Source organism: Lolium perenne, chromosome 3, assembly GCF_019359855.2.
Source record: "Lolium perenne isolate Kyuss_39 chromosome 3, Kyuss_2.0, whole genome shotgun sequence".
NCBI lineage: Eukaryota > Viridiplantae > Streptophyta > Magnoliopsida > Poales > Poaceae > Lolium > Lolium perenne.
In genome coordinates, this window is record NC_067246.2 from 284,866,697 (window position 1) to 284,886,615 (window position 19,919).

The 19,919-nt window shown below is 51.6% G+C and overlaps 2 protein-coding genes across 2 annotated transcripts; both read right to left on the reverse strand.

The window, feature by feature from the left end:
* Positions 1 to 645: 645 nt before the first annotated feature.
* On the reverse strand, positions 646 to 4,371 carry LOC127344249 (protein LIKE COV 2). Its single transcript, XM_051370477.2, has 8 exons — positions 4,167 to 4,371; positions 2,900 to 2,952; positions 2,705 to 2,814; positions 2,115 to 2,282; positions 1,586 to 1,683; positions 1,334 to 1,460; positions 1,045 to 1,168; positions 646 to 964 (listed from the first exon to the last, which is right to left on the reverse strand). The coding sequence occupies exons 1-7, from the start codon at positions 4,284 to 4,286 to the stop codon at positions 1,065 to 1,067; spliced, it is 780 nt and encodes a 259-aa protein (XP_051226437.1). The 5' UTR covers positions 4,287 to 4,371; the 3' UTR covers positions 646 to 964; positions 1,045 to 1,064.
* Positions 4,372 to 12,090: 7,719 nt separating this feature from the next.
* On the reverse strand, positions 12,091 to 19,387 carry LOC127344246 (uncharacterized). Its single transcript, XM_051370471.2, has 2 exons — positions 18,880 to 19,387; positions 12,091 to 13,323 (listed from the first exon to the last, which is right to left on the reverse strand). The coding sequence occupies exons 1-2, from the start codon at positions 19,229 to 19,231 to the stop codon at positions 12,476 to 12,478; spliced, it is 1,200 nt and encodes a 399-aa protein (XP_051226431.1). The 5' UTR covers positions 19,232 to 19,387; the 3' UTR covers positions 12,091 to 12,475.
* Positions 19,388 to 19,919: the final 532 nt, after the last annotated feature.

Consider the following 19,919-nt stretch of genomic DNA (forward strand, 5'->3'; position numbering starts at 1 on the left):
GCAAAAGTTCAGAAACTTTGATTAGGCAAGTTAATTGCTGCAGCTTTACCTGTGCTCGCTCTTTTGACTGGTACCATGGAGGCATGGAGTTCGTATATGTGTTTGCCAGTTGGAGCATAATTCAGTTTCTGTTTACTACCACTGCTCTTGGTTTCGTCCGTTGCATACCATTAATTCAAGTCGCCACTCTTCTGAAATGCCCTCACTTTTCTCTCTAGTTTTGGTCTGGTTTTACCCGTCTTTGCCCGATAACTGTATGTACAATCACGCACGCCCAACATGAAGCCTACAGAGGGCCAAATCTTGTTCTCCACTTTCTGAACACCTTGAGAGCAACAACACACCACGGAGGGGGTGGTACTAGCATCCAGCACTTAGGTACTACCACCACTGTTCAAATAAGCGTCCGATTCAACGATTAATCGCCGATTAATCCCTATTCAGTGGTCACCAATTAGCCGATAAATTCATTTATCGTCCGATTAACTCATTTATCGCCCGATTAATCGTCCGATTTGCCTATTAATCGCTAATCGTTAGCCAACCGAGTTGAACCCGATAAGCGATTTTCTCAACATTGACTACCACAATGTACGCAAAAGTTCAGAAACCTTGAACAAGTACCCAGAAACATGAAGCGAAGAGTTGGTCGCGAAGAAACCAGTCAGCACTTTGTATACTATAGTAACGAAGTCAACATGGTGTTACACGGCACACTTTTACAAATGAATTTAATCAGGCACACTACTTGTACACTCAGGTGCACCAAAGTTAACATTTTGGGCCAGTCAGCTAACAGAGAGAAGAGCAACAGGTGTCATATGATAGTATTCCAGGGCGTCGATATGATGCTTAAGTCCAGCTTGTTCATCACATTCCCAAATCCAACCTCAACATGTAACACATTACATACGAACAGCACAAACAGACCAGCACCTGAGTCGCCCATCCACGCATCCACGAGCTGCTTGATGGACCAGCCAATATCAGTCAACATGAAACACAATGGCTGAAGCAACTAAGCGAATGGCTGAGTTTTCTTACTTCGTAGTATCAACGACTCTTCATGTCATTATTCTATTTAGGCGGATGCTCTGGCTCTTCTTTGGCATGGGTTCGAGTGATGCTATCACCTGTGGCATGGTCATTCCTCCAGAAACGATAATTTCTGTTGGGCCAGGAGAAAAATAATAATATATTAGATTAATGCTGTTTGCCAAAAAGTAATAATTAGCCAAGTCATTCCGGGGAAGTTCCATTATCAGCTCTAGCCAGCAAGAAATAAACAAGGGGAGAAACCAGTAAAACGAATAGGATAGCCATCATAACTTACCAATTCCTTCTCGAATGGATAAGTTCGGTCTGATGATCTCGTCAGTGTTCAGCAGAAATATATCACCGATATATAGATGATTTGTTGGCACATAAACACTACACAGTTCCTCATCGCCTTTGTCTGTCTGTAGTACGACACAAAACAAAAGACCATAAAACAGGTGCATGAAGAATATATGGCACATATCACTTGGAGCTTCTGGATAACAGATTCCTGATATAACCAAAGATCCTTGTCAAAACTAAGTACCTGAAGGACAACATTTGATGTTATAAATCCAAATGCATATTCACCAACACGTGGATGCCGAATTATCGCAACTTCTTTAAATGCTGTTGTATTTTGATCTGTCAAACAAAAATAATTTTATGATAAGTCATCATGCACAATAGGCCCTGTGATACTCTGGTAACAAACAGAACAAAGTCAACATAATAGAACCCAACTGTGAAACAATGGGCCAAAAAGACGAGAAAGAACTGATTTATAACATAGTTAAAATGGGGGTAAGACTCGGGAGAAGGACAAACCTCTCAGATACATCACATTGTTTTTGCAGGGAAAGGTCAAAATGTGTTGTTCCTATTTACTGAGTTTGCAAGCTAATATGTAATTTAAGCTGTAAAAGGGAAGTATTAACAATGTCTGAAGAGCATTTCTAAGCATAGAACTAACACTTGGTCCATTGCATATGACAAAAGATGCTAACTATGTACGGGCAATTATTAAATTGCATTAAAGAGAGTCTGCAAGACACACATATGATATGAATTATAACCTGGTGAAATGGCAGTGCTGACTTGCTTTGATGCCGAATATATGTGCTTTACAAATGGCATTTTCTTGATGAACCATTCTCCAACCCAGAAGACAGTTGAACCCAACCACGAAGAAACAAATATTCCAGCCAGAAATATGAATGCCAGAGAAGTCAGAAAACCAAGACCTGCAAAGTGTCAGTGAAAAGAATAAGCACTTGCTACGAATATAAACGTCGATTCTGCGACGACTGAATTCCATATAAAGCACATGGTCAAGTATGACCAAATCATTACTGCAGTAGAGGATCTAGGTCAAAAAATGTTTATTGCTAACCCCATGGCAAAAGTATTCAAGAATGCAGTTACCAATACCATCAATATTAGCTATACTATCCCATTACACATAAAGCTAGATATTTTGATTGGTTGCCATAGGACCTCAATTTTTAGAACCGTGGGTGCATTTTTTATACCGATGAGCACAAGATGCCAGCCAGGTAACTAGAAGTTACAATACAGTATATGTAAGTCTAAGATAGTAAGTTCATCACTACCATAAACAGCATGATCATAAAAGTACAAGTACAAATACAAATACAAGGATTACCGAATATGTTGATTCCGACTTTTGCATATAGTGGACTGAAAAAACCATCAACAAACTGAACGAACCACCATGTGATGAAGAAGGTGAAGGCCACAGGAAAAAGAACTACACTGAAAAACATGAAAACAGAAAAAAGGTTGGTATGCATAGTATCGGTAACATGTTTATGGAACTTATTTATAGCAAAGGATGTACCATCCGGTCATAAATTTTCTCGACACCCAACTTTGAAGAACAGCGCAGCATGCCTACACACAAAATGTAGCAACCATCAGCAAATTAGTGAAAGAAATTTTACCCATATATGATTCAAGTACATGCTGATAATGCATGAATCGCAAATTACTTTGTGCTACATAATCAAATGAAGGACACGTAAAAGAAATGCGTCAAGCAGAAAAATATTCAGCTTACCAAGTTAATGAACTTGGAAGTTTTTTTCGTTCATAGATCTCTTTCCAGGGAAAGTGTGGAGTGCAAACCCATCTTTGAGTGCAATTAGAGCATCTAAAGATGGGCCTGGCTCGAAAAACTCTCTGTATTCTGAATGTACGCTTAATATCTATAATCTTCAAACTGTTACCAGGTGCCTTTCCGCGCAAAAGAAATGTCCACATTTCTCGATTCTAGCATCCCAATAAGAACATTGTACTAGCGTCTTGTACCAGTTGACGGCTCTTTTGAAGAGAAATAACAACACAGCTAAATTCATTAACCGTTGTTGTAGAATCTCAGACGTTACAACTGAGAGGAAGGCGTCCTAACTTGTGAGCACCATCTCACAAGTGACATCAATTTAAGCGATCAAAGTAGCGCAGTGTAACTAAAATTCCTGTGCGAAACTGAGTCACCGCTTGAGCATTCAACCATGAAGTTTGCAAGCCCAGGAAAACTATCAATCGATAGCGTTTGCGACACCTGCACTGTCCCAAACAAGCCCAATATCCCCAATAATCTCCGGAACAAGTAAATTCAGTTGCACCTAGCTACACTCGTAATCCTGAAGCCATGAAAACTCCCATCAAATTTAGCAACCACCCTCACCATGAATTTTGGCTCGAGTTAAGGCGATTGAAAGCATTTGGGGCCAAACCGCAGCATGATTAAAATTCCAGTGCCAAACTGAGTCGCCGCTACAGCATTTAACCATGAAGTTTGCAAGCCCACAAAGCAATCATTCGTAAGCTTCGACCCAGCTTCCGTCTCTCCTTACAAAAGAAAAAAAAAAACTCCGTATCCCCAATAATCTCCAGGACTAGTAAATTCAATCCTAAACTCGTACAGCTGGGCACGCGAGCGGCGCAATAAATCGAGCTCAGATCCAACTATCTGGAAGCACAGCAACCCAAGCGCCGCGAACAGCCGGTAGGGCCCTACAGTAGCGGCGCAGGAACATGCGGGCGATTAGGCCGGCGCGGGCGCGGCTTGCGTGGCGAGGCGGTGGGGTGAGACGGATCCGGACCTTGCGGGTGGAGGCGGTGGGCGAGCTGGGTCGCGGCGGCGACTTGGCCGGGTCCTCGGGGTCGACCGCCTCCGCCGCCTGGCTGAGCGGGACCGACGTCGACTCCTTCTCGTCCGCCATGGCGCTTCTCCCCAACCTTCCCGCGGGGCGCGGGGTGGCTCGCGCTGGCTGCGGCGGGAGGCGCGGGGAAGGGGGGGGGGCGTCGGGTGAGGCGTCGCTGCGGCCTGCGGGCGGCTGCCTTTTTCTTTGGACTGACGGAAAGTAGCAGCAAGCGCAAGCGGTTGTTGGCGGAGTCCGCAACCGAGAGAAGGGAGGCGTCAACCGGGGTTGTGGCGGAGCCACCAAGTCCAAGCCAGCCAGCCAGCGAGTTTGCTCGAGGCCATGACAGGGTGGACCCGCCTGTCAACAGGGCGAAGCCAGCGCGTGTCAGCTGCATCGGCTCCCCCAGCCTCCACCACGTGGCGGCCAGCGCGTCGGCTCTGCTGCGGGACTAGCTCACCCTGGCCCACGAGTCAGTCAGAGCGCAGGTGGGTTTGAGGACAAGCCGTGACGGCGTCAGCGAGGAGCCGCCCGGCCTGAGAGCATCTCCACTCGTCCCCCCGACGAGGCCCCCGAGCGACGTTTTTTCCATCCGGACGGCGAAATTCGGCCCAGTCGTGCCCCCGGTTCCTCGTTTTCGTCCGGATTTGGCCCTTAATCCATCCGGCGAGCCCACGCCACCCCGGCCCGGGCGCGCTCGAGGACTCGGACGAAAGATTTTGGCGCGAAACTTGGCGTGTGGACCCGTGTAGTCGGCGGCGGAAAACCAAATCCCGTCGATTTTCCCTCCAATTTGCTTGCATATCCCCATTCCCTCCAATTTGCTTGCATATCCCCATTCTCTCCCGCCGAAATCCCCCAATCTCCTCGTCTTCCGGCTCCGAGTTCACGGCGGCGTCTTCTCGTCCACCACCATCTCCTCCTCGTCTTCTCGTCCACCACAATGCCGCCGAAAGCGCCGGCGAGAAGATGCGGCGAAGAAGACGGCCGCCGGGCATGTCGAACGCCGAGTGGGCGGCGGACGAGCAACGGCGCGACGTGGAAACAAGCGCCCGAGGCGGAGAGGGTGAAAAGAGCCGCCGCCAAGAGGTCGGCGGAGGCGGCCCGGGAGGAACAAGCGAGGCGATCGGCATGGCCTATAGCGGCGGTATGTTCCCGCCAATGGCCGACGCAAGGTACAACAAGTTCCCCGTCTTCCTTCTCGCCTTCGTTGTACTCGCCGTCGCCGATCGCCGTGTTCCAAGAGGGCGCCTACGTCCAACCGTCCAAGCCCACACCGTCGCCGCACGAGGTTGACGTCGGCGGCTTTGTTCGAGGGCACCTCGCCGGCCTGCGACGAGGGCCGCTCACGTTCGGTGCGATGGCGGCGCCGAACGAAGAGGAGATCCACGAGATGATCACCTCCGGCACCACCGCCGCCGGCTGCGAGCCCGGGGTTCTTCATGACCGCCGCCGCTGCGTGCCCGGGTTCTTCACGCAAGAGGAGACGAGGGCGACGGCAGCCGTGGCGCGCGCAACGAGCATCGGGAGGATGTTGCCGACGGAAGCCAAGCCGTCGAAGAAGAAGGCGAGGAAGAAGAAGAGCCAACTCAATCCGCCGCCAACTCCGTCGAAGGGGAAGAAGAAGAGGAAGAAGGACTCGCCGCCTTGCCGAACCGCGTATCAAATGGACGCCGAAGGAAGAGGGAGTGCCTCGCCGAAGCTTGGATGACCGTGTCCACGAACGGCATAATCGGAGCCAATCGGTCGTTCGACACATATTGGCTTCGAGTGAAGCAGCGTACGAGGAGCGCAAACTCGTCGATCACTACTTCAAGAAGACGAACATGAACGTGTTCCGGGAGACAAGGCAATGGCCACCCATTGGGGGCTCATGCAGACGGCGTGCGACAAATGACACGGCATACAGGAGGAGTGCGAGAAACGGCCGATCGGCGGCCACGACTTGGAGCAAAAGGTATGCTCCGTCGACCCCGCATCACCGAGGTACATCGTCGTTAGCTGACCCGTATCGCCGTGTTCTTTTTCCCCAGCTGCGCCGAGCTTTGGACATGTACACGGACGACACCGGCTGCGGTTTAAGTTCCTCAACGTCTACGCCCGCCTCGAGAAGCTGCGAGAAGTGGAAGGAAGTCCGCACGACCCTCTCGAAGAGCAAGACCGAGCGGTACAACCCCGACGCTCCGGCGGCAAGCGCGCGGAAGGGCGCCCGAACTCGGCCGAAGAAGCTCAAAGAGCTCAAAAGACGGGCAATCCGCCCGACGGGATGCGAGGCGTCGATCGACAAGTCTTGGGCCGACTTGAGGACGCACGCCGACGGGAGGAACGACAAGTTCGACGGCAGGTGGCGGGAGATGCTCGCCAACCAAGGCGTCCGGATCGCCTGCTTGAAGACGACGGCGGCGGCGAAGAAGAGGAACACAGACTTGGCGTTCCTCATGGGCGGCGGCGACATGGAACCGATGGACGAGGAGACGAGGAATTGGTACCAGGGCCACCGCAACGACATCCTCCGAGCCACTCCGCCAGATCCTTCGTCGTCTCCGCCGGCTCCTACCTCGTCTGCCTCACCATCTACCTCGTCGGCGGCCGCTTCGACGTCCACCGCCGCTGGTTCATCATCCGCCGCCGCAGCGCTTCGCCACGACGTGTGAGGAAACTCGTCCGTCGGACGAAGCCGTGCAGCCGGGGCCGCAAACAGGCTTTGTTTCCGTGTAATTTCCCTCCGATCGACGATCTGTGGCTGATCCTTTTGCTCCTTTTGCCGATCATCTGGCCGTACTTGTAGCGCGGGACGGCGGTTTGTTTGAATTTAAACTCTATCCGCCGAACTCCGGGTGGACGACTGGAAATACGGTACTCCCCACGCCTTAATTTCGTCCAATCCGGAGGTAGTTTCGTCCGGATTTGGGCGTGGGAGCCCAAACGAGTGGGGATGCTCTGAGCGGCGTCGGCCTTGTGGATTTGTGGGGTCGGATAGAGCTCGTGCCGTGTTGGCCGGGCTGGCGTTGAGCTGGCCCGCGCCGAGTGCGACGACACGGAAGGGACGGACGTCGGGTAGGGTCGACTCGAACCGGACGGAGGGCGACCGGGAGGCGGTCCAAGTCTGTTCAACGGTCCTTCTCCATGCGCGCCCGACGCCCGCGACCATATCCATATCTCAACCGGCGGGCTGACGAAACTCATATATTCCAGAAACAGATTTGTTTGGGCAAAGCTCGTATTCCAGGATAACAAATTCTGCTGCTACACTAGAGTAAGCTGCAGTCTCTCTTTTTTTAATCATCAAGAAAACTGGAAAATAGATTGGTGCTACCGGAGAACAATGCGAAACTCGATGATTCCTGGCTTTCACGGGCCGCTCCAGCTGCCCACGCAAGATTACCATGGGCTGACCGTCGGAGAACTTCCCTTTCATGGGCCAACGTGAGAATGAGCTCTCGTCTATCACGGAATCCGAAAACCTTGTTTTCTTCTCTCACCCTTGGAGTAGTTCACGACACCTTCATGCATCAATTTGGAACGAAGGAAAGGCCAGATCGCATCGAACAAAGGGTGCATTCGATTGTTGGTACATGTTTGGTCAACTTGCTACCAAAATGTATGATCATCAAGAGACGGAGTCTAACTATATGGCCATACAAGATAGTCAACATCATTTTTGGTAGGCCACGACAATTGCCACATAACCCCAGCCGAACTTTGCCCCGACGGTGCGATGGATATTTCAAATTCTGAACTTGACACGTGGTGTATCACCTTTGGCTGCAACAATTGCCAAAAAAAAAAAAACCCCAGCCAAATGATTTTTCTGCGACAGTGAACTTTACATATGGCGCATCACCGTTAGGGTGCGGCAATTGCCACGAAACCCTAGCCAAACGATTTTCCCGTAAAGGTGTGATGGGAATTTGAAATTTTGAACTTCACGTGGAGGATCACCGTTCGGCACGCGGTAATTGTCGCGGAACCCAGCCGAACAATTTTCCCGTGATGGTTTGATGGTAGCAGTTTCGAATTTTAAACTTGCCACGTGGTAGATCACATTTGAAACGTGCCATAAACTATCGCCCCCTATTGGGTCCTTATTTTCTTTGTGAGTTGATCCTACACTCGATCTCAAAATGGAAGGTAATACATTCTCTTTGCACACAAAATAACACTATTGAAAGTCATCAGCACAAATTGTAGAAAGCGGCCTCTTGCTTTGCATACTGACATATATTCCATAATTCTTGTCAAGAATTATGAAACAAAGAGAGTAGAACATACGTTTACTATCACTCAAAGTTTCACATGTTCAGTAAGCACAATCAAATCAACCAAGAATGAATTTGTGTGCATATCCATTCAGGCAGTACATTATTTTACGCAAAAGAACTTTTTTTTGCGAGGGAAAATGTGATTACATCCAACCAAGATTCTTACAGAAAAGCCCTGAAAACAAAGAAAATACAAGAAAGACCATCCTGAGCCCTGGCATCGTCTTCATCGCGCACGACGTTACGCCAGCGAAACCTGCCGCATCGCCTCCGAAAGCTTGGACTGGGAGGCCCCCCATCGCAGACAGGGAGTCGACGCTCCTCGGTGCCGAAACACCTCCACCCTGCACGACGGACGGCGACACCACCTTGGCCGCCATGAATCGCATCTTCCAAGTCGTCAGACGCCGGAACCGCCTTCTCTCGGACTCCGGCGAAGGGGAAACCCTCTCGTTGACTCCGCGGAGCCGCGAGCAAGGGCTGGACGGTAGATCCGCGGCAAAGCTCCCGCGGAGCCGCACCAACGGAGGGGAAGACAACCGCCACCAAAAGCACTCCGGCGCCACCGCTTCCACCACAGCGCCGCCGGCTGCCACCCCACAACGCACACCTAAGATATAAACATACGGGATCTGTGGATTCCCCGTCCTCCCGCCGCCGAAGCGGCCGCCGGAGAGGCGGGGAATCCGGCGAATCGCCGGCAGAGAGCTTGTGCACGCGCGGTCGCCTAGAAATCACCTAATCTCACTGTAGAAGGGGATAAAGGGGAGGTCCAACTCTCACTATATTACGTAAAAGAACTTTGAGAATTAGGGGTGGAGCGTTTCGATTCCTCCTCGGCCGAACTTGTCTTGGGGTGTTTCCTGGGCCGTTACCCGGCTGAAACCGGCCTGCCGAATGGCCCCAAAGTGTTTTGGAGTGTTTTAACGTGTTTTAATCAGGTTTAGATTTTACACCTCAAAACACTACAAAACCCCCAACAAACACTTGCACCGAACAAGGCCTTAGGATCCTTCAATTTTTTGTCAATCGAGACTACTCGGATTTCAAATGGACCAGAAAGGCAGTAATTCCTCTTTATAGACAACACTAATGAGAGTTATCACACCTAAAACAATGACACTAAAACATGATAGAAAATTGTAGAATGCGGTCACTTGTATCGCTGATCATGGAATGAATGCCATAGTTCTTAGATATACTGAGGATGCACTTCGTCCTTTCCATAAGTTCTTGTCAATAATTATGAGACGGGGGAGTAGAACTACTGTCACTTAAGCTTCACATGTCCGGTTGCACAATCAGATGAAGAAAGATTTAATTTGTGTGCATTTTCATCCAGGTAGCGACATTATTTTACCTAAAAGAACTTTGAGAATAAGTGGAGTAAATCCTTCCCAAATGTATCTATCTTATCGAAGTCACTAGAAATTTTATTCTTTTGGTTGTAGAGTTACACAAAACTCGTTCGAATGTTGAACTTTATGGACATTGGTGGAGTGTGACCGTTCCGGATGGTGCCATGGAAACCCAGCCGAAAAAATTCTTCACCGACTATGCGATGATGATTTTTAATTTCAAACTACACATGTGGCGAACCACCGTTGGGGCATGGCCTGGATCGCAAATTTATGGAGCCCAACCGTTTCTGCGATGGCGCCAGGGACCCCCTTCCGAACGATTTCTTCACCGACGGTGCCATGGAGATTTTAATATTGAACTTCACACGTGGCGGATCACCATTGGGGCGTGGCCTGGATTGCAAATCTATGGAGCCCAACCGTTTCCGTGATGGTGCCATGGACCCCAGCTGAACGGTTTTTCACCAACGGTGCGATGGTAACTTGAATTTCAAACTTCACACGTGGCGGATCACCATTGGGTTGTGCCCTTATTTCAAATTTATGGAGCGTAAATGTTCCCGCAACGGTGCCAAAAAAACCCAGTAGAACGATTTCTTCACCAACAGTGCGATGGTGATTTTGAATTTCAAACTTCACAGATAGCATATCACCATTGGGCTACACCCCTCTATTGCAAATTTATGGAGTGTAAACGAAACCTACGACGGTGCCATGAAACCCAGCCGAACGATCACCATTGGGCTATGCCCTACTACCTCCGTTTCAAGGAATAAGGCGCACACGTATTCCAATACGAACTTTGACTATAAAAATTGAGCAACAAAATCTTGATTATATTATATGTATAAAGTATCGTTGGATTCGTATTGAAAAGCACTTTTTAATGATTTTAATTTCATACAAACAATCCTTGTCTATTTAAAGTAATTCTTGGTCAAACAAAAAACTCGTCAAACGAGGGCGCCTTATTCCTTCAAACGGAGGTAGTATATTGCAAATCTATGGAGTGTAAGCATTGCCACGAAACCTCAGTCGAACAATTTCTTCACTAACGTGCAATGGTGATTTTGAATTTCAAACTTCACACGTGGCGGATCACCATTGGGTTGTCGCCATGAATTGCAAATTTATGGTGCGTAGCGTCGGTGCCATGGAATCCCAACCGAACGATTTATTCACCGACGGTGCGATGTTGATTTTTAATTTCAAACTTCACACATGGTGGAACACCATTGGGTTGTTGCCGTGTATTGCAAATTTATGGAGCGCAAATGTTCCCGCGATGGTGCCATGGAATCCTAGCCAAACGATTTATTCACCGTCGGTGCGATGTTGATTTTGAATATCAAACTTCACACGTGGCGGATCACCATTGGGTTGTCGCCATGTATTGCAAATTTATTGAGCGGCGACGATGCCATGGAACCCCAGCCAAACGATTTATTCACCGACGGCGCAATGTTGGTTTTGAATTTCAAACTTCACACGTGGAAGATCACCATTGGGTTGTCGCCATGTATTGCAAATTTTTGGAGCCCAACCGTTACCGCCATGGTGTCACGGACCCCTAGCCGAACGATTTCTTCGCCGACGGTGCGATGGAGATTTTGAATTTTGAACTTTACACGTGGCGGATCACCATTCGGTTGTCGCCATGTATTGCAAATTTATGGAGCGTAAACGTTCCCGTGACGGTGCCATGGAATCCCAGCCGAACGATTTATTCACCGACGGTACGATGGTGATTTTGAATTCCAAACTTCACACATGGCGAATAACTATTGGGTTGTCGCCATGTATTGCAAATTTATGGAGCGTCAACGTTCCCGCGACGGTGCCATGGAATCCCAGCCGAACGATTTCCTCATCGACGGTGCGATGGTGATTTTGAATTTCAAACTTCACACGTGGCGGATCACCATTAGGGCGTGCCCCGAATTGCCACTCCCTATTAGAGTCCTTATTTGCTTTGTGAGTTGAAAGTGGAGTTGGATTTCAAATGGACAAGAAAGGCTGCAATTCCTCTTTATAGGCAAAATAACACCACCGAGAGTTATCACATCTAAAACAATGGTACTCAAACACGGCGAAAATTGTAGAATGCGGTCGTTTGTGTCGCCGACCATGGTATGAATACCATAGTTCTTAGATATAGTGAGATGTACTTCCTCGGTTCCATAAGTTCTTGCCAAGAATTATGAAATGGGGGGCGTAGAGCTACTGTCACTCAAGTTTCACATGTCTAGTCGCACAATCAGATTAAGCAAGATTGAATTTCCATCCAGGGTAGCGACATTATTTTAGAGTACCTAAAAGAACTTTGAGAATAACCGGATTAAATCCTTCCCAAATATATCTATCTATCAAAGTTCAAACTCCATCCCTCGAGCATCAAGCCATGCCACCATCTTCCTAGACATGCTTGCTCTTCCATCCTTGTTGCAGTAACCGAACTAAAATAAAATAAGGGGATAACTGACTGACCCCACGCTAGCCAAACTAATCAACGAACGAACAAAATGAGCAGATCGCTGTCAATCGACGACATCCTTCTCGAACTCCACCTCCTGAGCTGCGCCCATCTCCATCCGCGTCCGTACACACCTTCTTATTCTTCCAGAACGGCGCAGAATCTCCGATTACACTATTGGTTGTTGTGCGGCGGCTGGTGATGATGGTGGTGCTGGCTGGAGTCGGACCAGGAGGCCGTCGTCCCCGCGTAGGACGCCAGCGCGCTCTGCCAGTCCCAGTCCGCCGTCGCCGCCGCCGCGTCGCTCTGCTGCTGCTGCTGGTGCGGGTCGTAGTAGTGGCCCGGAGCAGAGGAGGCGGAGGAGGAGGAGGAGGGCACGGTGGCGACGGAGACGGTGGAGGGCGGGAAGGAGTAGTAGGAGCCGAGGAAGCCGCTTGGGGGGCCGCCAACGCCGCCGCCGTAGGAGCTGCTCATGACGCCACCGCCGCCGCCGTAGGAGCTGCTCATGGCGCCGCCGTAGAACGGGAGGAGGGTGGTGGCTTGGTTGTTGTTGGCAGCGGCGGCGTCCCTGGACCCCTGCAGGAGCATCTGGTAGCGCAGGTACTCCGATGCCTGGGTTGCACCGGCGGCGTACACGGCCGGGGAGGCTGACGACGCTGCCGCGATCGGAGCCTGGGTCGGTGCAGCTGTGACGGCGCCGGCGGCAGCGGTGGCCGGGTGGAGGCGCGCGTCCTCGGGGAAGTTGAGCTTGGCGCGGCTGCCGCGGAAGCGCAGCGCGGCGTCGTCGTAGGCGCGCGCGGCCGCCTCGGCCGTCTCGAAGGTGCCGAGCCAGACCCGCGCCGCCTTGTGCGGGTCCCGGATCTCCGCCGCCCACTTGCCCCACGGCCGCTGCCGCACCCCGCGGTACCGCCGGCGCGGCGCCTCGGACGCCTCCGCGTTGGTCGCCGCCGCCGGGGAGGTGGGGTTCTGGTGCTGGTCGCCCATGGTCGTCGCGCTCTGGGTGTCAGAGCTGTGGTCCGAGCCTGCGCACGCACGGACACGGGGTATATATAGTCAGTTACCAGTTTCGACACGAGGAAAGAGCAAAAGCGGAAGGAAAAGCCGCAGGCGCGATTCAACTTGAACACTTGCTCCCGTATTCGCACTGACTATACACATGCATGAATGTGAACGAGAATGCGTTTTCGCAAAGTTGCAAGGTGTTAAATAAAACGCGTCTGTCAAGAGTTAATTTTTCGAATGAACTGGAAAGCGGTACTGCCAGTAGAAAAAAGGTATCCAAAAAAGAAATGATTGACAGCAAATCCCATGATAAGTGACAAGAAAACAAAAAAACGGGCCGCAGAGTGATAAGCACCAGCTCACGGTTTGCACAGCTTTTTCGTCACCAAAGAGGAATGCAATGAAGGAGAGATCCTGGCCTTTTCCTGGAAATAAATAAAGGCAAGATTTCCAGCGTATCTTTCTCGATATACTTTGGGCACCACGTACGTATCTTTCCAGAGTATCTACAAGATGAGGGGGTTTATACGGAAAATGCTCCTTAGCTGTATCTTTGTTGCGTTGCAGTGGTACAGTGAATTCCGGTCAAAGACTTTTGTACTAAGAGCATCCCCACTCGTTGGCGCTCCCCACGCCCAAATCCGGCGAAATTTTCGTCCGGATTGGATGAAGTTTTGGCGTGGGGAGCGCCGAAGTTCCAGCCGTCCCCCCGGCAGGAAACCCCCAACCTCGACCATTTGACATATTTCAAACAAATTCAACATAAAATTTAACAAGTTCGGCAAACAAGAGGACGAAAATTGCTGAAACAAATTCGGCGATAACAGTACAATGTTTAACAAGTGCTGAAACAAATGAAGCACATAAATTTCACAATTTTTCAAACAAATTAAGACAGACTAGTTGGCGTCGGCGTTGGCGTTGCCTCGGAGCCTCCATATGTGCTCCACCAGATCATCTTGCAGCAGCTGGTGCATTGTAGAGTCTCGAATCTCCTGGCGCATAGCAATGAAGGCGGCCCATGATGGAGGCACTTGGTGATTAGGCTGTGCAAGAGGACCCTCTCTCTCATATGGTGCTTCTTGCTCGACCCGGAGGAACCGGATGCTTTCGCTCATCTTCAATAATCATGTTGTGTAGGCACACACGGCGGTTCATCACCTCCCACATCTGATCTTTGGACCAAGTCATAGCGGGGAACCGGACGACGACAAATCTCTGCTGTAGGACACCAAATGCTCGCTCGACGTCTTTTCGGCAAGCTTCTTGTTTCTTGACAAACTCGCAAAGTTTGGGGGTGCTAGGGTTGGAGATCGTCTTCACAAATGTTGCCCACTTTGGATAGATACCGTCTGCAAGGTAGTATCCTTTGTTGTAGTGCCGACCATTGATCACATAGTCCACCGGGGGAGCATGACCCTCAACAAGCTTGGAAAAGACCGGGGAGCAGTTTAGGACGTTGATGTCATTGTTGGATCCAGGCATACCAAAGAAAGAGTGCCAAATCCAAAGATCATGGGTAGCCAACGCTTCAAGTATCACGGTGCGGCCTTTTTGTGACCCTTGTACATTCCCCGCCACGCAAACGGACAGTTCTTCCATTGCCAATGCATGCAGTCAATGCTTCCAAGCATCCCTGGAAAACCTCTAGCTTCATTTGTTGCAAGGATCCTCCCGAGTGTCTTCGACGATGGGTGATCTCAAGAAATAGTCCCCGAACAACTGCTATGACGGCCTGCGTAACCGGTAGAAACAATCAAGGGCGGTGGACTCCGCCATCCGAAGATAGTCATCTGCAGTATCACCGGGAGCTCCATACGCCGGCATCCTCATAGCCACCGTGCACTTCTGCAGGTGACGAAAATCCAACCAAACCGGTGCAATCCGCCTTGCATCCGAAGTAGGGATCAAAGTGGCGGATGGCATACACAATTTGCGAAATAGCTTTCTGCTCATCCTGAAACGACGCCGGAAAACAGTCTCACCGTGCAATGGATTGTCGGCGAAGTAGTCGGCGTACAACATGCAGTAGCCCTCCATTCGCTGTCTCGGCTTGCACTTCCGGCGACCTCGTGCCGACCCACCACGCCGACGAGTTGCCAGTCCGGCGTACATGCTTGCCAAGCAACCAAGGATCATCATGTGCTCCTCGTCTTGGGCGGCTGCTGCCATCTCTTCTTGCATAAGCTCGACGAACATCTGCTCCTCCTCTTCGTCCGAGTCCATGGCCGGCGAGGCAAATGGACGAACACCTGACGGGCGTGGTCGAGGCAACCCGAGCCGCGAGCGACGACGAGCAAGCAGGCCGGAAAACAGGCCGGCGGAAGAGCAGCCAGAGATAGGCCGTCGTCCAAACACGGCGGAATATAGGCAGGTGGGGAAGGAGTGGCGGCGCAATCTGGGCAACAAGCCGGCGGGGTGGTGCCGGCGGCGAGAGAGATACGAGGGGTGGGGGAGAATTTGAGCGACGTGGCGGTGGGGTTCGTGCGTCGAGTCACCGACAGATCGGGCCTTCCCCGCTTTTCACTCGTCCGGAGTCCCCGAGAGCTCCCCGGGGGGCCGGGGGGGCGTGGGATCGCCGGATGAATTTAGGCCCAAATCCGGACGAAAACGAGGAACCGGGGGCGCGACTGGGCCGAATTTCGCCGTCCGGATGGAAAAAACGCTCGCCGGGGGCCTCCTCGGGGGGACGAGTGGAGATGCTCTAAGGTGGTGGCGTACAACTGTGAGGCAGCTCAGCTATACCTGCGCTGCATGCGCGACAGGGGACTAGAGATAGAGTTTGTTTCATCTTTATGTGTCAGCTATGTCAGGTCCTTGCGCCTCGGTTCCGTCCAACGTTTCGATTTTCTGCTACATGACATCCGTACCTACGACTCGTTTGTTGGCCACGCCTTGGCCTTCTTCTTCCTTCTTTGTTTATCTTTTTTCTAAGGCGCTTTATGCCTAGGGTACTGCACTGGCGAAAACACATACGTGTTCCCTCCCTGGTTCTTTATACGACACAAAATGTGTATTTCTTTTATAAATCAAACTTTTTTGCGAAATACAGCCTTAAGACATGGTTAATGATATGCCTCAACATACAGGACCCTCGGTCCACGTAGGTTCAGGTATCCTAAAGCTGAAAAAGTAAAAGCCTTAGAAGTGAAGTTATAGTTTGAAGAGAAGACCACTTCTTCACAAGAAAGAGAGGGCAAAGAGAGAGGGAAAAGGAGGCAAGAGAGATGGTCTTGTGTACTTTGCAGAGCTCATCAATAATTGTTAGCTTTGGATGTACAAATAATTAGCTATAGCTTCATTTGTCAATTACCTACGTGGTTGTACTGGGGCGACACAAACATACCGCTTTCACCATTGGTGCTCTTATCTAACTTTGGAGGAATTATTTAGACCGTTGAGTTCGGTGCGAACTACTATATGAAGTCGTAATATTGTTGGTTGGTGTCAAGCATCTTTGGCGCAGAAGCAAGCTCGACACCGTAAGGTGGGGCACCTAACGTAGGCTGGCGTCATAGCGCTGGGGCGTCGAACCACTGAAAAAATCCTATGTCAAATATAACTGGCACTGACCTATATAAATTTGGCTCCATTTTTGTTGCTGTTTAACCCAGGGGCGTGATGCTAAAATAGTTTCGGCGCGGAAGAAACAAGCTAGTAGTTTTGCCAACAGGTCAGATTTGTTAAGATATTAAAAAGAATTGTTGAACAAAACATAAGAGTCGATCAGAATTAGAGGCTGGACGTTCAAATTTCTGCTGTCTTCATGCTCAAGTTAATAAGATGGATGATATTGTTACCCCGGTGCTAATACAGTTTCAGTTTTAGTTTTAATTTTTGGGCGTGGGATCAACTTGTTGTGCAGCGATGCAGGCATTTCATGTTACAAGCTTAGCAGGTCGTCAGTGTGCCTCTGAATCTGGACCTGCTATCGCATGATGATTATTAAGTTAGCTGAAACATGTTGCCCAGTCGCGCCACGTTTCGAGATGGGAAAACGCTACCTTTCCCCCGGGGGATCCCGCGATTATTTCCTCCGCCTCATACGGGTGACGCGTGTCCAGGCAGTTACAGTGGTGGGTCCACCTTATCTCTTTCCTGAACCATCTTCTCCGCACACGGTTTTCTTCTTTCTCTCGCTTCTCGTATGTTCTGGTGCGTCTCGCACCACCGCGGCCACACGCCGCCGTTGTCCCTCGTCCTGCCTCCACCTTGACCCCTTGCGAACGCGCCTCCTCTCCACCGGCCTCCACATCTGCGAGCGCGCCGCCTCGTCGCCGGCCTCCACCTCTGCGAGCGCGTCGTCCCCAAATCCCCTCTTCGCGCCGCCGGCCGTTGCTGCGACTCGCGCCGCCGGCCGTTGCTGCGAGTCGCGCCGCCGGCCGTTCTGCGAGTCGCGCCGCCGGCCGTTGCTACATCTTGCCGCGCCACCGTTGCGAGTCGCCGCTCGGGAACATCTCGCGAAGATGTTCTTTGCCATCGGCGGCGACCTTCTTGCCTCTGGGGAGGCGGTTGCTACGGCGTGCGCCGCCCTTTGCTGCAAAGTGGTTGCTGAAGTTGCTACCAGCGGTGAAGGCGGTTGCTACCAATGACAGCCGGCATTGCTACAAAGGGAGCCTGGGCTTGCTACAAGGGGTTGGCGGCATTGCTACCAGCGGCGGAGGTAGTTGCTGCCGGCGAGCGGAGGCGGTTGCTGCCGGCGGTGGCCAGCGTTGCTACAAAAGGCTACTGGCCTTGCTACGAAGGGCGGGCGCTTGCTGCAACAGGGGCTGGGGCGTTGCTACCAGCCGCCGAGGTAGTCGCGCCGGCGAGCGGACCCAGTTGCTGCCAGCGACGACCATCGTCGCTACAAAAGGCTACTGGCCTTGCTATGAAGGGCGGGCGGGCTTGCTGCGATGGGGCTGGCGGCGTTGCTGCCAAAGGTTCGCCGTGGTTGCTGCGAGAGGCGGCGGCGATGCGGCGAGGCATGGACGGAGATGCTACGACGCCGGTGCTGCCGACGACGGCAACGATGGTACGAGCGGCAAAAGGACGTGCTACTAGCCCTTGCTGGAGATGCTGTGAGCGGTGGCAGCAACGGTTCTACGAGCGGCGGCGGCGGTGGCGGCGGCGGCGGCGATACTGCAAGTGGCGGCGGCGACGGTACTGCAAGCGGCGGCAGTCTCGTCGGACTTCCGTCCTTTTTTCCTTAATTGCAGCATCGGGGCTCGTTGTGGAGACGACGACCTATTCTTTTTTTCCCTGCGAAGCTTGTTGATGGTGGGGTCCACCCACGTGGTGGAGCTGGAGGAAGTTTCTCCTGTGCATGTTCTATATCGGACGGACGCAGTTGCTAAGTTGACTTAATCGGACGGCTTGTGACCCGGGGGATCCCGGGATTTGATCCCCCGGGGGACGCCCAGCACGCCCCTTCGAGATGGAGTACCACGCAAGAATACCAAAACGGGCAAAAAAGAAAGAAGAGCACGCGGAAGCTGGGTGGAGCAATATGAAATGCAAGCAAAGGCAAAAAGCAGAGCATGCAAAGCTCTGCTCGACCAAGCTACTACTACGGCATGCGTGTGTTGACTGTTTACCTGCGAACTCTGACGATGGCGCGCCCGGGTAGCTCCCCAGCTCGTGCACGTACCCGCCGCCGCCGCCGCGCATTGCCTGCTCCTCCAGGCCCATGCCGCCGGACGAAGTCGTCGCCGGTGCCGCCCACTGGTACGCCTCCGCCGCCCAGGGATCGTCTTCGGCGACGACCCGCGACAGCGCCGACACCATGGTGGACATCTCCTGCGCCTGGTAGTACCCGGACATGAGCTCCGCCATTGTCATTGCCGAGCCCGCCGCCGCTCCGCTGCTACCTTCGCCGCCGTCCTTCACCGCCCGGCCGCCGCCGCCGCTGCCGTGCGGTCTGCGTTGGTCCGCCAGGTCGAAGCACATCAACGTCGCATGCAACGGACTCCTTCTAGGCGCTCAGCAAGTAGTAGGTTCCTTTTCCAAATGGCAGAGCAGGCAGAGGAGAGTCGTCGTAGAGGTTGGCACTCCGGAGTAGGAGATATCTGGCTATCTATCTACCTCATTCAATTTCCGTTCAACCCTCCGAACATTTCCGAGCATGACCGAGGCAGATATATAGCGCTAGTGGGCGGTGCTCCCGTGCGTGCAAGCTAATAATCTCCAATAAAGGAAAAAACGTGATGAAATACTAGCCGTCTTGAAAGGTTCGTTTCAAACGGGGCCTCCTCTGACATGTGACATGGCCTCTCCTCTCATCCTCTGTCTTCTCTACTCTTCTTCTCTCTCTGAAGAGGACGCTAAAACATACATGCCAGTTTTACCTGTGGATTATATTAAAAACAAACGGAGGAATGTCTCTCTCCTGGTAATTCTCCGTAGCTTCCAGTAGGCAGTAGCACGTACGCTTCGTTGATCCCAGTCAATCGCTCCCCAGTGTGAACGCGCCGACCTGTACGCATGATCGGCCACCGTGCAATGTACACGATCGAGCACACCAATCCGTGTATGTCGGCAGTATTGGATCCATCCGATCATCCGTGTCCCAGGATGAGGTGCCTAATTAACGAACTACCGCGATGCATCTCAGGCGAGATTTAATTATTTAGTTACC

Bases quoted from the DNA above. Each gene is read 5' to 3' on its own strand.
- LOC127344249 (XM_051370477.2), bottom strand. From the start codon at position 4,286: ATGGCGGACGAGAAGGAGTCGACGTCGGTCCCGCTCAGCCAGGCGGCG. The intron at 1,461-1,585 runs GTACTTAGTTTT...GTCGTACTACAG, and splicing joins CATCAAATGTTGTCCTTCAG to ACAGACAAAGGCGATGAGGA. The intron at 1,169-1,333 runs GTAAGTTATGAT...CTGGCCCAACAG, and splicing joins ATCCATTCGAGAAGGAATTG to AAATTATCGTTTCTGGAGGA.
- LOC127344246 (XM_051370471.2), bottom strand. From the start codon at position 19,231: ATGTGCTTCGACCTGGCGGACCAACGCAGACCGCACGGCAGCGGCGGC. The intron at 13,324-18,879 runs GTAAACAGTCAA...GTGCGTGCGCAG, and splicing joins GCCATCGTCAGAGTTCGCAG to GCTCGGACCACAGCTCTGAC.